This window comes from Eulemur rufifrons, chromosome 7, assembly GCF_041146395.1.
Source record: "Eulemur rufifrons isolate Redbay chromosome 7, OSU_ERuf_1, whole genome shotgun sequence".
Classification (NCBI taxonomy): domain Eukaryota; kingdom Metazoa; phylum Chordata; class Mammalia; order Primates; family Lemuridae; genus Eulemur; species Eulemur rufifrons.
This window is the reverse complement of record NC_090989.1, coordinates 119926982-119939957: the sequence shown is the minus strand read 5'-3', so window position 1 is coordinate 119939957 and position 12976 is coordinate 119926982. Positions and strand designations below refer to the sequence as shown.

The following is a 12976-nucleotide window of genomic DNA, read 5'->3' as shown; positions in this document are numbered from 1 at the left end:
GGGGAGAATGAGCATTGTTGAAGTTATAGATGCCATATTGAAAACAGATTAAATTAGTATATGCATACTGAATGCTGGATGTCCAGTCTTCATTCCTCACTCAACTTATAGTCAGCTTGCCCTGATCCCCCAACTAAAAGATACTTTTCCAGGGAATCTGACCAGCCCAAGAATAAAGACCCAAAGATTTGACATTGGGTTATCCCCAAGGAAAGAACCCAGTCAGATCATTTTACAGTAAAGCCCAGAGTCAACTATCCCATAGATAGAACTTCTAATCAGCTTTTTAGCACCTATTCTTAAATATTCTCCCAAGGCGGAGAAAACAAAGCATCACTAGATACCTGAGTAAAGCCTCACATAAAAGACAGAGACCAAACAAATGGGCGGGGGGTGGGGGACAGGTAACCTGGATGAAACAGAGACTTTGCAAGGAAAAGAAAACTTTTAACAACAAAAAAGAAATGGTGATTAATACCTCAGAGATATGAGAAGAAATTACATTCACAGAACATGAACAAAATAGTACTTCTTATAAAAGGAACATTCAGGAAACTAAAAACAAAAAGCTCTGGGAAATCAAAACTGTGATAGCAGAAATAAAAAACAGAATGTTTAGAAGGTAAAGCTAAGTAAACCTCACAGAAAGAACAATTTTTAAAAAGATGAAGCGGTAGAAAATAGAGACAAGATATGAAAATTGGAGAACCAGGCCAAAAAGTCCAATATAACTAGAAATTGAAATATGATACAAGCTACATATGTAATTTTGAAATTTAGTCATAATGAAAAAGTAAAAAGAAATAGGTAAAACTAGTTTTAGTTATCTATCTTACCCTATCTAAAATGTTATCATTGGAACATGTAATATAAAATATTGATGTTTTACATTCTTTTTTTCATACTATATCTTCAAAATCTGCACTTAGAAACCATCTCAAATTAGACTAGCCCTATCTGAAATGCTCAAAAGCCACATGTGGCTACCATATTGTACTATAAAGATCTGAATAACAGGAGTTCTAAAAAAGGAGAATCAATGAGGAGAAAGAGGACAGGCAAAAAATAAAATAATTTAAGAAAATTTCCAAGGAGTCAAGGTTACTAGTTTCCAAATTGAATAGATTCTCAGAAAGCACAGCCAAATAGATGAGCTGGATCCAGACCAAGGCACTTCATCATGATATTTCAAACTACCAGGGACTCAGAGAAACCTCTGCAGGCTTCAAAGAGAAAAAAACAAGTTACAGTCAAAGATCAGATCTCAACATGGCTTTAGATTTCTCAGCAGCACTGGATAGATAGAAAATCTGAAGGAAAAGCACCCCAATCTTTAATTCTATAACTAACCAAAATACCAACCAAGTTAGAGGGTAGAAAAAAGGTACTTTCAAAAAGATTCAAGATCTCAAAAAATTTACCTGCCATGCTCCCTTTTCAAGAAGCTACTAGATAATTTGCTGCACCAAACAAGGAAGTAAAAAAAGAATGAGGAACATGTGAGATACAAGAAATAAAAGAAAGGAATCCCTAGATGAAACTGTGAACTAAGCCTAGAGACCTAGCAGTAAAATTCATCAAGAAGATACAATTGGTAGCATACTTGATGGGATTGAGTATGGATTTAGACAACTGGCAGAGATTTGAGAGTTGAATTATTAACAAGTACATGGAAAACTAAGTAAATAAGAGATAAAAGAAAAATAAAATTATAAACTCTGAATGTTGAACAATTTATATTAAGAGGATGGGAAAGGCATGTAGTGGTGGGAAGTGGTAAAGATCTAAAACCTCATCTTTCATAGTGTAAAATTCATACAGTTATTAAAACAGAAATATAAGAAAGTAATATAGACATGTTATCTGAAAATGTGAAGGTGAAAAGAAAAATAATCAGTTGTTGAACATGGTTGCTTCTGAGATGGTGAAATAAAAGGAAGAAGGAGTCTGCCATTTTCTATAACAAACTTTGTAAAACTATATCTAAGTCATATACATGTATGTAAGTCTTATTTAAAAAGAAACAGGGGCAGTAGTAAATCTGGTAAATAAAAGATCTTTACCAGGCCCGTGATAATGAATGTCATTATCTCCTAGCATTGAGTATTGGTTCCGCTGCATGGATGTGGATGGAGATGGTGTACTCTCCATGTACGAGCTGGAGTACTTCTACGAGGAGCAGTGTGAACGGATGGAGGCCATGGGCATTGAGCCCTTGCCATTCCATGATTTATTGTGCCAGATGCTTGACCTGGTGAAGCCAACCAGCGATGGTGAGACAGAGTGAAGGGACATTTGCACTGTTCACCTGTGTAACAAAGTGGGGCATGTAATCCTAAATTATCTAGTTTCCAAAGTCTTCTGTGCAGGCCTCCCAAGTACAGAAGTGTTTAAAGTTTATCTTTGACATTAATGTAGAACTGGCAATTGATGGCAAATCCACTGTTTAACAAATAGGATTTTTCACTGGGCGTGGTATGCCTGCAGTCCCAGCAATTTGGGAGCCCGAGGCGGGAGCTCAAGATTGTAGTGCGCTATGATGGCATGGTGAATGCACCTGTGAATAGCTACTTCACTCCAGCTGGGCAACATAGCTAGACCTAATTTCTTAAAAAAAAAAAAAAAAAAAGAAAAGAAATAGGGTTTTTTCCATAGAGACAGAAAGCAGATTAGTGGTTGCCAGGGGCTTGGATGTGAGGGGTGATAAAGAGGAGACTGCTTGATGGGTACCGAGTTTCCTTTTTGGGTGATAATAATGTTATTGAACTAGATAGTGGTGGTGATGGTTGTATAACATTGTGAGTGTACTAAAAGCTATGCACTTTAAAATGACTAAAATGGTGAATTTTATGTTACGTGAATTTTACCTCAACTTAAAAAAAGAAATAGGATTTTTATAAAAAAAATAAACATATACATACACTTTTAGACTTTAAGGGTTTTTTTCTCTTTCCACAACAGCTCTTGATGAAATTTACTGGATTTGTTTTTATGTAGGCAAAATAACCCTAAGAGACCTGAAGAGGTGCAGAATGGCTCACATCTTCTATGACACTTTCTTTAATCTGGAGAAATACTTAGACCATGAACAGAGAGACCCCTTTGCGGTCCAGAAGGTACCAGTATAATTTTAACTTTTGTTTGAGGACTGCAGTATCAGGGCTGTGTGCTTCATATTAATATTAAAATGGTCTCTAGGCTGGGCGCAGTGGTGCATGGCTATAATCACAGCACTTTGGGAGGCCAAGGTGGGAGAATCGCTTGAGGTCAGGAGTTTAAGACCAGCCTGGGCAACATAGCAAAACCTCATCTCTACAAAAAATAAGATAAATTAGCCAGGTATGGTGGTGCAGTGGTACACACCTGTAGTCCCAGCTACTTGGGAGGCTGAGGCAGGAGGATCGCTTGGGCCCAGGAGTTTGAGACTGCAGTGAGCTATAATCATTCCTTTGTATACCAGCCTGGGAAACAGAGTGAGACGCTGTCTCTAAAAAACTAAATAAATAAATGCATGTAGGAATCTCAGTATTTAAAGAAGTAATGTTTAAAACATTTCATCAAATACTGAAAACAGAGGAAAAAAAACCTAGAGCACATCTCTCCCCAAAGGTAGTCTTCAAGTTTAGGTAAGCTGCATCTGCCTGAGTACTTTCCGCATTAGAAACCAGTTACAAAAAGTATTTTTAAAAAAAATTTGTTCTTCTGACTTTTAAAAATATACCAGTAGATATATCTGTATTAAAAACTATATTGACCTTGATTTAATTGTACCATTCACTTACCAGGAATCCATGGTAAATAGCTTTCCCCATCATAATGAAAACTAGAAGCTCTCTGTGATAGATAGCTCTCATATAATATAACACTTTTTCAAGTATTAATGATTGTTGTGCATGGCTATCAGTTTTGATTGTCATTCTGCCTCTGAATAAAGATGAGCACCCTTCACCATACACAAAAACCATGGACGCTCAGAAAACCCTGGACATGTGATCCATGTTCAGAAACAAAAAACAGAGTATCACCATTTGCTTTCACCATTCCTCTGTTAAGAAATAAAAATTATATTGATATAAAAGGACTGTTTCGATAGTGACTGTACAACTACAGGCAGCTGTTGTAGTCTTCTTTTCTTCTACATGTTCCTTAACTGTTTGACCCAAATAATAACAGTATGAAGTCACCTTCTAAAAACAAATACTCTGCAGCTGATCTCAGAGCATATCAAGATATGTTATTGCTGGCCTAAAGTCAATATTATATTTCATTGAATTTAACATGCCCTATTATTTTACATTCCTCTAAGCAATAAAACCCCAAAATATTGCCAATTTTAAGTCTAGGATGCATGGCAATTTCAGAAATGTTAAAAGGGTGGAAAGGGTATTAAAATGGATTAAATGTAGTCATTAACACACTGTGTATTCAATATTTAGGTACTTAACATTTTTCTAGTCATAACTGACCCTGGGCCCTAAGACAATACTAATTCATTTTCAGTTTGGAAAGATTTTACATGGAACATATAATCTAAGATATTGTAGAAGGGAAAGAAAATGTATGGGTTTTTTCCCCCTTTGTTTCTAATTTTTACTTTTATAAGAGATGGTAATTATTGATATTTGTTCTGATCTACAAAGAATGTTATTAGAAAGTCCTCAATAAATTCCAGGCACTGTGTTGAAGAGATACTGGGAATATGGAGATGACAGAGACACAAGAGCAAAAGACGCCAACCAAAACATCTACAATAGAGAGAAGGAAGTGATTTGGGAAAGAAGGGCTGTTTCATGGAAGATATCACAGATGACACAGTGTCTAAGCTAGCTTTTAAAGAGATAGTAAAATTTGCTGGAGAACCAGGGGTGTGGGGAAGGTACATTTCAGGTGAGCATGTACAAACCACAAGTCACTCCAGACAGCTGCTGTGCAAAGTGCCAGGGGAGAGGGAACTGGAGAAAGGTCTCTAAATATGAGGCTAAAGAATCTAGACCTAAAAAATTAGCTGCTAAATAGTTATAATTTTGTGATTTGAGGTATAAAAAATCACCTTAGGAGTGTTACTTTAACACTTCTTTTAACGTGTTGAAATGAAACACTTTTCAGATAGGTTTTCTTCAGCAGTATACAACATACATGATGACCTATCTCAATTCTTTGTCTTTGATTATTTTTATTTCCTGTGGTTGCCCTCTTTCCAATCAGGATATTGAAAACGAGGGGCCTGAGCCCTCTGACTGGGACCGGTTTGCTGCTGAGGAGTATGAGACTCTTGTCGCAGAGGAATCTGCACAAGCACAGTTCCAAGAAGGGTGAGTCTCCCTTTGTCTTATAGACCTTTTTAACAGGGATGCCCATGTCAAGAATATTAAAACCACCTGAAAAAAATCCTTTTCTATTTTTTCCATTTTTGGATAGCATAAAAATACGATTTTTAAACCAACTTTAGTTAAATGAATATTCTCCCCAGCAGTCTTCTCTTCTCTAATTTCCTGATAAAGTCTTCTCATGTCACATTTGCTTTAATGGAGTTGTACCTTTCACTGGAAACCAAGATCACTGAGCAGTCATTACTACTATTTTAGTGGTATCAATAAATCCTGTAGATAGAGGAGCAGACTAAAGGAACTGAAGCTCCTTTAAGTAATAAAAATGATCATGTTTAAAATAAATATTTATCATACATGGTTTTGTACATCCAACCCAGTACAGGAAGTAACTTCTACATATAATTAATACTAGTCAGGGCATAATTCCATAAAGGGACCGTGTTAAGAAATTAAATTATCCCAAAATTTGACTGCTTGGATTTCAGTAACTCTATAATTTGCTGACTTTTTCCATCATCTTCTAGTGACTTTTTCAGCAATTTCTCTAATTCTTCCTTAGTCATTGTTTTTCTAAGGCTTATCATTAATGTAATGCATTTTTAGAATAGACAGTATTCATATGATATAATATTCAAAGAAACAAAAAGAATAAATAGTAACAAGTTTCCTACTGTCCAGTTCTCCCCAGAGGCAACCAGTGTTATCATGTTCTTATATACCCTTCCAAAGACTCTTACTCCATATGTGTGGAAATACATATACATTCTTTTGTTATTTCCTTTTTTCTTTCACAAATGATAGCATATATTCATTGTTTGATACCTTGCTTCTTCCATACTTAACAATAAGTGTCTAATGAATGATAGTTTTTTACAGCTGCATTATGTTCCACTGTATAGTTAAATCATTATTTTACAGTCCTGTAGTGATGGACATTATTATTTCTAATATTTCACTAGTAGAAATTATAATGTTGCAATGAATCATCTTACATATAAATATAAGACAAATTCCTAGAAATGTAGCAAACAAGATACTCAAACTATGTATCTGAAAAGAGTTTACAAAGACATAAGAGTTTCAGAGAAACAGAACTGATGCAGACACCCAGAACTGGCAACAGTGAGGAGCCATTTTCATCTGTAGGCCTAAAGGGACAAGGAGATGAAACCATCACCAGAACCCAAAGAGAATAACTCTATGAAGAGGGTCACCTGACAGGACCTGTGACCTTCAGTAATGGGACTCAGCCAACCAGTGGCAACTCAGCTGAGAGGGAGCTGCTAGAATAAATACCCAACTTAATTCTCTTTATAACCTTCAGTATCCTGGCTAGTGTCTCACATTGACTTCAAATCAGAAATCAGAAGAAAAGGGAGCCCAATGATGTGGTCTATTTAGGTCAGCCTCCTGGGGCACAGCCCAGGGGAAGAGTAGATCTGGAGGGATAAACAGAAAATATTCAGCCCAGCCCAATAGATAATGTCAGATAGTCCTCTCTATATTATAGATTGCACCATTTTGTACCTCCACCATTAAGTCTTTAATATCTTTTTTGAGAGTGCTAAATAAGTCATCACCAAACCACTTTCTTTTTTTCCCCCCCCAAGACTGGGTCTCACTCTGTCCCCGAGGCTACAGTGAAGTGGCAGCATCATAGCTCACTACAACCTCAAACTCCTGGGCCAAGCAATCCTCCTGCCTCGGCCTCTGGAGTAGCTGGGACTACAGGTGCACACTATTTTTTTGTAGAGACAGGGTCTCTCTCTGGGTCAAGCTGGTCTCCAACTTCTAGCCTCAAACAATCTTCCTGCCTCAGCCTCCCAAAGTGCTAGGATTACAGGTATAAGCCACCAAACCTGGCCCACTTTCTTTAATCTAGAGATTTCTTTAATCTGCTTAGCCATAAATGTGGGGTGTCATTTTTATGGCAATGACCTAGAAACCCTAAAAATCATTCATTATGCATTGAGTATCTTAAGCCTAACTGCATCAGAAAAGAAGACAGGAAAGTGGATTCATACGCATTATTTGAAGTTTCTTGGCATTGAGTTTCCATGCTAGGAATTAGGGTTCATTTACTGATCTTATAAAGCCACATTGCTATAGTTAAGAACATATGTGGATGTTAATAATAGTGAAAAATTGGAGACAATCAAAGTATCTAATGGGAAGATTAGTAAAGTTATACTACATGGCTTGTAATCCTGTCACTTTGGGAGGCCGAGGTGGGAGGATCACTTGAGGCCAGGAATTCGATCAAGACCAGCCTGAGCAACATAGCAAGACCCCATCTCTACATAAAATACAGAAAATTAGCCGGGTATGGTAGGTAGCACACACCTGTAGTCCCAGCTACTCGGGAGGCTGAGGCAAGAGGATTGCTTGAGCCCAGGAGTTTAAGGTTGCAGTGAGCTATGATGACACCACTGCACTCTAGCCTGGTTGACAGCACGAAACCCTGTCTCAAAAACAAAAATTATACTACACATACACAGTGCAATTCCATGGAAGCATTAAAATCTTTTTTTTTTTTTTTTTTTTTTTTTTTGAGACAGAGTCTCACTCTGTTGCCCAGGCTAGAGTGAGTGCTGTGGCGTCAGCCTAGCTCACAGCAACCTCAAACTCCTGAGCTCAAGCGATCCTCCTGTCTCGGCCTCCCGAGTAGCTGGGACTACAGGCATGTGCCACCATGCCCGGCTAATTTTTTCTATATATATTTTTAGCTGTCCATATAATTTCTTTCTATTTTTAGTAGAGGTGGGGTCTCGCTCTTGCTCAGGCTGGTCTCGAACTCCTGAGCTCAAACGATCCGCCCACCTCGGCCTCCCAGAGTGCTAGGATTACAGGCATGAGCCACCGCGCCCGGCCTAAAATCATTTTGTGGATGTGTATTTTTTAACTTTCATTAAGAAAATATACAGACAAGGAAGCAGGCTTGGAAAGATCAAGTAAAATTAATAGAAAGAACCAAAAAAAGTATCTAAAGGAAAATTAGGGGAGGACGTTGGTACTTTAAGATGGGGGTCTGCCAACATCCTCATTTGCTGGCAAATTAATAAACTTATCTTTCCTTCTCCTCAAACCAGTTGTCCTCATTCTTCTGATGCAGCCTCAGGAACAAGTGCCGAACTTTTGGTAACAAAACTTGCATTTGAACCTAAAGAGATATCTAGTTCTAAAACATAAACTTTCAACTGTTGGGTCACGGAGAAAACTTCCCCTTCACCCTTGAAGATTTGCTGAAAAATCAACTCACAATAAAGTAGATTAGTAAGAGAAAAACTATACAATTTTTTTTTTAATGCATATACTTGGAAACCCTCAGAAAATGAAGATTCAACTCCCTAGTGGGGTTCAAAAGTTTATAGACCTTTCTGGTAAAATGGGTTATGAGAGGGGGAAAAGAGGAATTCTGTTGAGAGGCAATAAAGAATCACTAGGAAGGATTAAAAAAAAGAAAGAAAGAAAGAAAATTAGGTATATGTTAGGAAAACAAAAGGGATCTGACTTATATGTATTAAACAGAACATATATATGGACTAGAAAAAAATATTCAGAGATAATGCAAAAGTTTTTTTTGAAATAAAAGAAAACCTAAATATGAAAGGTCAGAAATCATGCCATGTCCAGGAAATACGGATAGTGAGCAGTGACTGACCCCAGATATGCACTGTGATTTTACTGGAATTCAAGGATGAATAAAGGTTTATTTAGGGTTTGGAGTGGTTTTGTTTTTTTCCATTTTTTACAAATGTAAGTCACCAGACAAGGGAAGAAAAAGTCAGCCTTTCTTCAGATACCTCCGCAGTAAAACTGAGTAAGAAAGACCAGGAAACAATGTTTATAACTTTCTCAGAGAAATAAATCCTATACCTAAGAATTTTATATTAAGCCAAGATGGCACTGACACATAAAGACAGAGATGGATATATATTTTCAAACATGTGAGAACTGAAAGTAACATAGCTTCATTTCTCTTTGTAAAGGGGTTCTTTTTTTAAAAAAGGACATAAACATAAAACCAAGAGACAAACCAAAATAAAGAGCTCAGAATTGGAGGCCAGGTGCAGTGGCTCACACCTGTGATCCCAGCCTCTTGGGAGACTGAGATAGGAAGATCACTTGAGGCTAGAAGTTTGAGACCAGCCTGGGCAATATAGCAAGAGCCTGTCTCTACAAAAAAATTAGCTGGGTGTGGTGGTACTCGCCTGTAGTCCCACCTACTTGGGAGGCTGAGACAGGAGGATCACTTGAGTCCAGGAATTCAAGGTCATAGTGAGCTATGATTGCGCCACTGCACTCCAGCCTGGGTGACAGAGCAAGACCCTGTCTCTGAAAGAAATAAAAAGGCCAGGCACAGTGGCTCATGCCTGTAATCCTAGCACTCTGGGAGGCTGAGGTGGGAGGATCGTTTGAGCTCAGGAGTTCGAGACCAGCCTGAGCAAGAGTGAGACCTCATCTCTACTAAAAATAGAAAGAAATTAGCTGGACAACTAAACATATATATAGAAAAAATTAGCCGGGCATGGTGGCGCATGCCTGTAGTCCCAGCTACTTGGGAGGCTGAGGCAGAAGGATTGCTTAAGCCCGGGAGTTTGAGGTTGCTGTGAGCTAGGCTGACGCCACGGCACTCTAGCCCAGGCAACAGAGTGAGACTCTGTCTCAAAAAAGAAGAAAAAGAGAAAACAAAGAAATGGAGCTGCCATGGTAGAAAAGAAATAATAGCATTCTGTCCATGTAAATGTAGAAGCTAAACAGCTAAGGGCATTAAAAGAGAACAGAATATAATATTCTGGAAAACATAATGTAACTAAAATTGAGATGTGAAGAGAAAGAAGAAATATATGTGTAAATTCTAGTAATAACAACTGAAATTGGGAGATACAAAAGAAGATGAAAATACATGTGTACGTTTCATCAACAGGATCTCAACAGATAACCTCAAAAGCTGATAAATCAAGTTGGGCATTTAATTAATATTCTTAAAGTAAACATTTGAAAAACTAAAGCCAGACTCTAAATATCCTAATTGAATCAGAAAACATGTATACACAAAGGAAAAACACAGAGCATGCAGCATAAACTAAAGATGACAAAACTAAGGCAAATATTTCTAGATCAGTGAATGTAAAAGGAATAAAGTCAGTTATTAAAAGAAAAAGATTCAATTATGGAATGACAACAACCAGAAAACAACAAAGGTTGGATATAAAAAGAAATAAAAAAAAAAAGCTGTCCTGATAACATCAGATTTTTGAAGGGAAACCTCAAAAGAGAAGGAGAAATTGAAGCCTATAATATTATTTGCAGACACAGGAAACTATTCCCTAAAAATAGATAAAAATACCTTTGTGGTTTATGTCTGTGGACAATTTACAAAATACATATTACGCCACAAACAAAACTTCAGTAGACTTCTAAAAAGTAGCAATAATATAGACCAGCATCTGCTTTCAAGGAGGTAGACTGAAAGTATGCTGTAGTTTTCAGTCTCACACCACATAAAAATAAGACAGAGAGCACCTCTTAAAGTAAGAAGAGAAAACTTCAGTGGACCACTAAAAGAAGGAAAGCAGATGGGATCAGATTGAAGAAGGAGCCAGCAGCTTAGATTCTTTGTAATGATAATTGTTACTGATAATGGGAGCAGCACTTAATGATCCATACCTGCATTCCACTGAAACCAGGAGGAGATGCATCCAGGTAGGCCAACCCCTGTATATCCCATCCTACTCCTAAATGAAAGACAAAAGCAATGAGTGTGGGAGGTTGGAACAGAGAAATCCCAGCCAGTGAAATATCCATACCCCAACAGCACATACCATCCCCCACTCCCACCCCACCTAACCCCCATTCTCATTAAAAACATAAACAACCCCTCCAACCTCTTCCTAAGTAGCCAGTGAGGCAGCAGTCTGTTCTCAACTACATAGAAAAGTGGACAAATATCAAACAGTTGAGAAATACCCATAAAATACTCAACTTCCTTACACCTTTGGAAGGAGACACAATACAGCAATCAGAACAAAACATCAAAATGATTATATTTACTATTTTCAGAGGGATAAGAGAAAACATCATACACCTGAAGCAAGACAAGCCAGTTTCTTAGAAATTTTTTTCAAATGAAAAATGCAGTCACTGGACTAAATAATATTAATAGAATGGACATAGCTGAAAAATTTTTGACTTGGGATAGTGATTGGGATACTGGGTAAGAAACCCTTTCAGAAAGCAATAGAAATAATAGCCAAATAATTCCCAGAATTTTTTAAAGCAATTAAAAGGTAGACAGGAGCAGAAATCACATTATTTCTGGCCACGCTGTAAATACTGTAGACTATGTAGGTCTTTGCCACAACTATTCAGCAGCCATAGGTAATATGTAAGCAAATGCATGTGATATGTTCCAATAAAACTTTAATAATAGATACTGGGATATTAATTTCATATTTTCACATCACAAAATATTCTTTTGATTTTGTTTTTCAAATTTGAAAAGGTAAAACTATTCTTAGCTCATGGGCTATACCAAAACAGCAGCAAGATGAGTTTGGTCCACAGACTATAGTTTGTTGACCCCTGCAATGAAGTGAAATTTCAGAACATAGAAGAGCTAAAAATCTATCAGAGAAAAGTGCACACAAAAAGAAATGGAACAAAATCACTCAAGTACTGCAAAGAAAATAACTTTGAACCTAGAATTCTGTTCCTACTCAAATGTGACAGTTAAACAAAGACATTTCCAGACTTTCAGAAGTCTGCAGAAAAGTTTATAAATATTAAACAATATTCTTCAGCAAGAAGGTAAATGGATCCTAGAAGAAATCATGGGATGTAAGCAACAATCATTAGGACTAAATATTGATCATAGGTATTGTTGACATAAGAGAGAAAAAGAAGTTGAGGTGATATGCTGTGGTTCTTATCCTTATAAGAGTAGAGAATATAATAGATACTAATAAATTTATATTACTCCTACAATGACTAGAGTTAAGCAGCGGTCCCCAACCTTTTTGGCACCAATGACCAGTTTCATAGAAGACAGTTTTTCCATGGACCTTGGGGAGAGGGGTACCATAAGTGGGGGGAGGTGGTGTGGAGCTCAGGCAGTGATGTGCGGCCTGTTTCCTAACAGGCTGTGGACTAGTAACAGGCCCTGGCCCAGGGGTTGAGGACCACAGAGTTAAAGTATGTCTGTTAAAAATTTAAGGTCAATCACTAAAAGAAGAAAAAATGAAAAACTTTCAAATCAGTTTTAGAAAAAGACAATAGATTACTAATTGAAAACAAGATGAGTAAAGAAAACTTAGTCTGCTGAAAGACAAATGTGTTAATCAGCATTCTTCTGGTGGCAAGTGACCTAATTCAACTCAAATTGGCATAAGTCAAAAAAAAAGGCATAAATAAAAAGGAAATTATTGGTTTATAGAACTGAAAAGTCCAGGGAATTGTAGATTGTACTGACTATAGAGACTCTATAGAATGATAAAAGTAGGACATTATCTCTGTCATCTCTTGGATATGTTTTTCTTTCATCTTTTTACTTTGGGGTGAGATTTTCATAAGTAGTAGCAAGATGATCACCTAATAGCTTCAAGTTCAGAGAAAAATCTCTTTCCCACAAATTCTAACAAAACCTT

At 37.1% G+C, this 12976-nt stretch overlaps 1 protein-coding gene across 2 annotated transcripts in view; it reads left to right on the top strand.

The window, feature by feature from the left end:
- The window catches only part of PPP2R3A (protein phosphatase 2 regulatory subunit B''alpha), a 105924-nt gene that overhangs the window by 75107 nt on the left and 17841 nt on the right, over nt 1–12976 (top strand). For both annotated transcript variants that reach the window (XM_069473210.1, XM_069473211.1), the window contains exons 10-12: nt 2098–2273; nt 2998–3116; nt 5206–5312. In XM_069473210.1, the coding sequence (XP_069329311.1) occupies nt 2098–2273; nt 2998–3116; nt 5206–5312 (402 nt within the window). The remainder of the gene's footprint in view (nt 1–2097; nt 2274–2997; nt 3117–5205; nt 5313–12976) is intronic.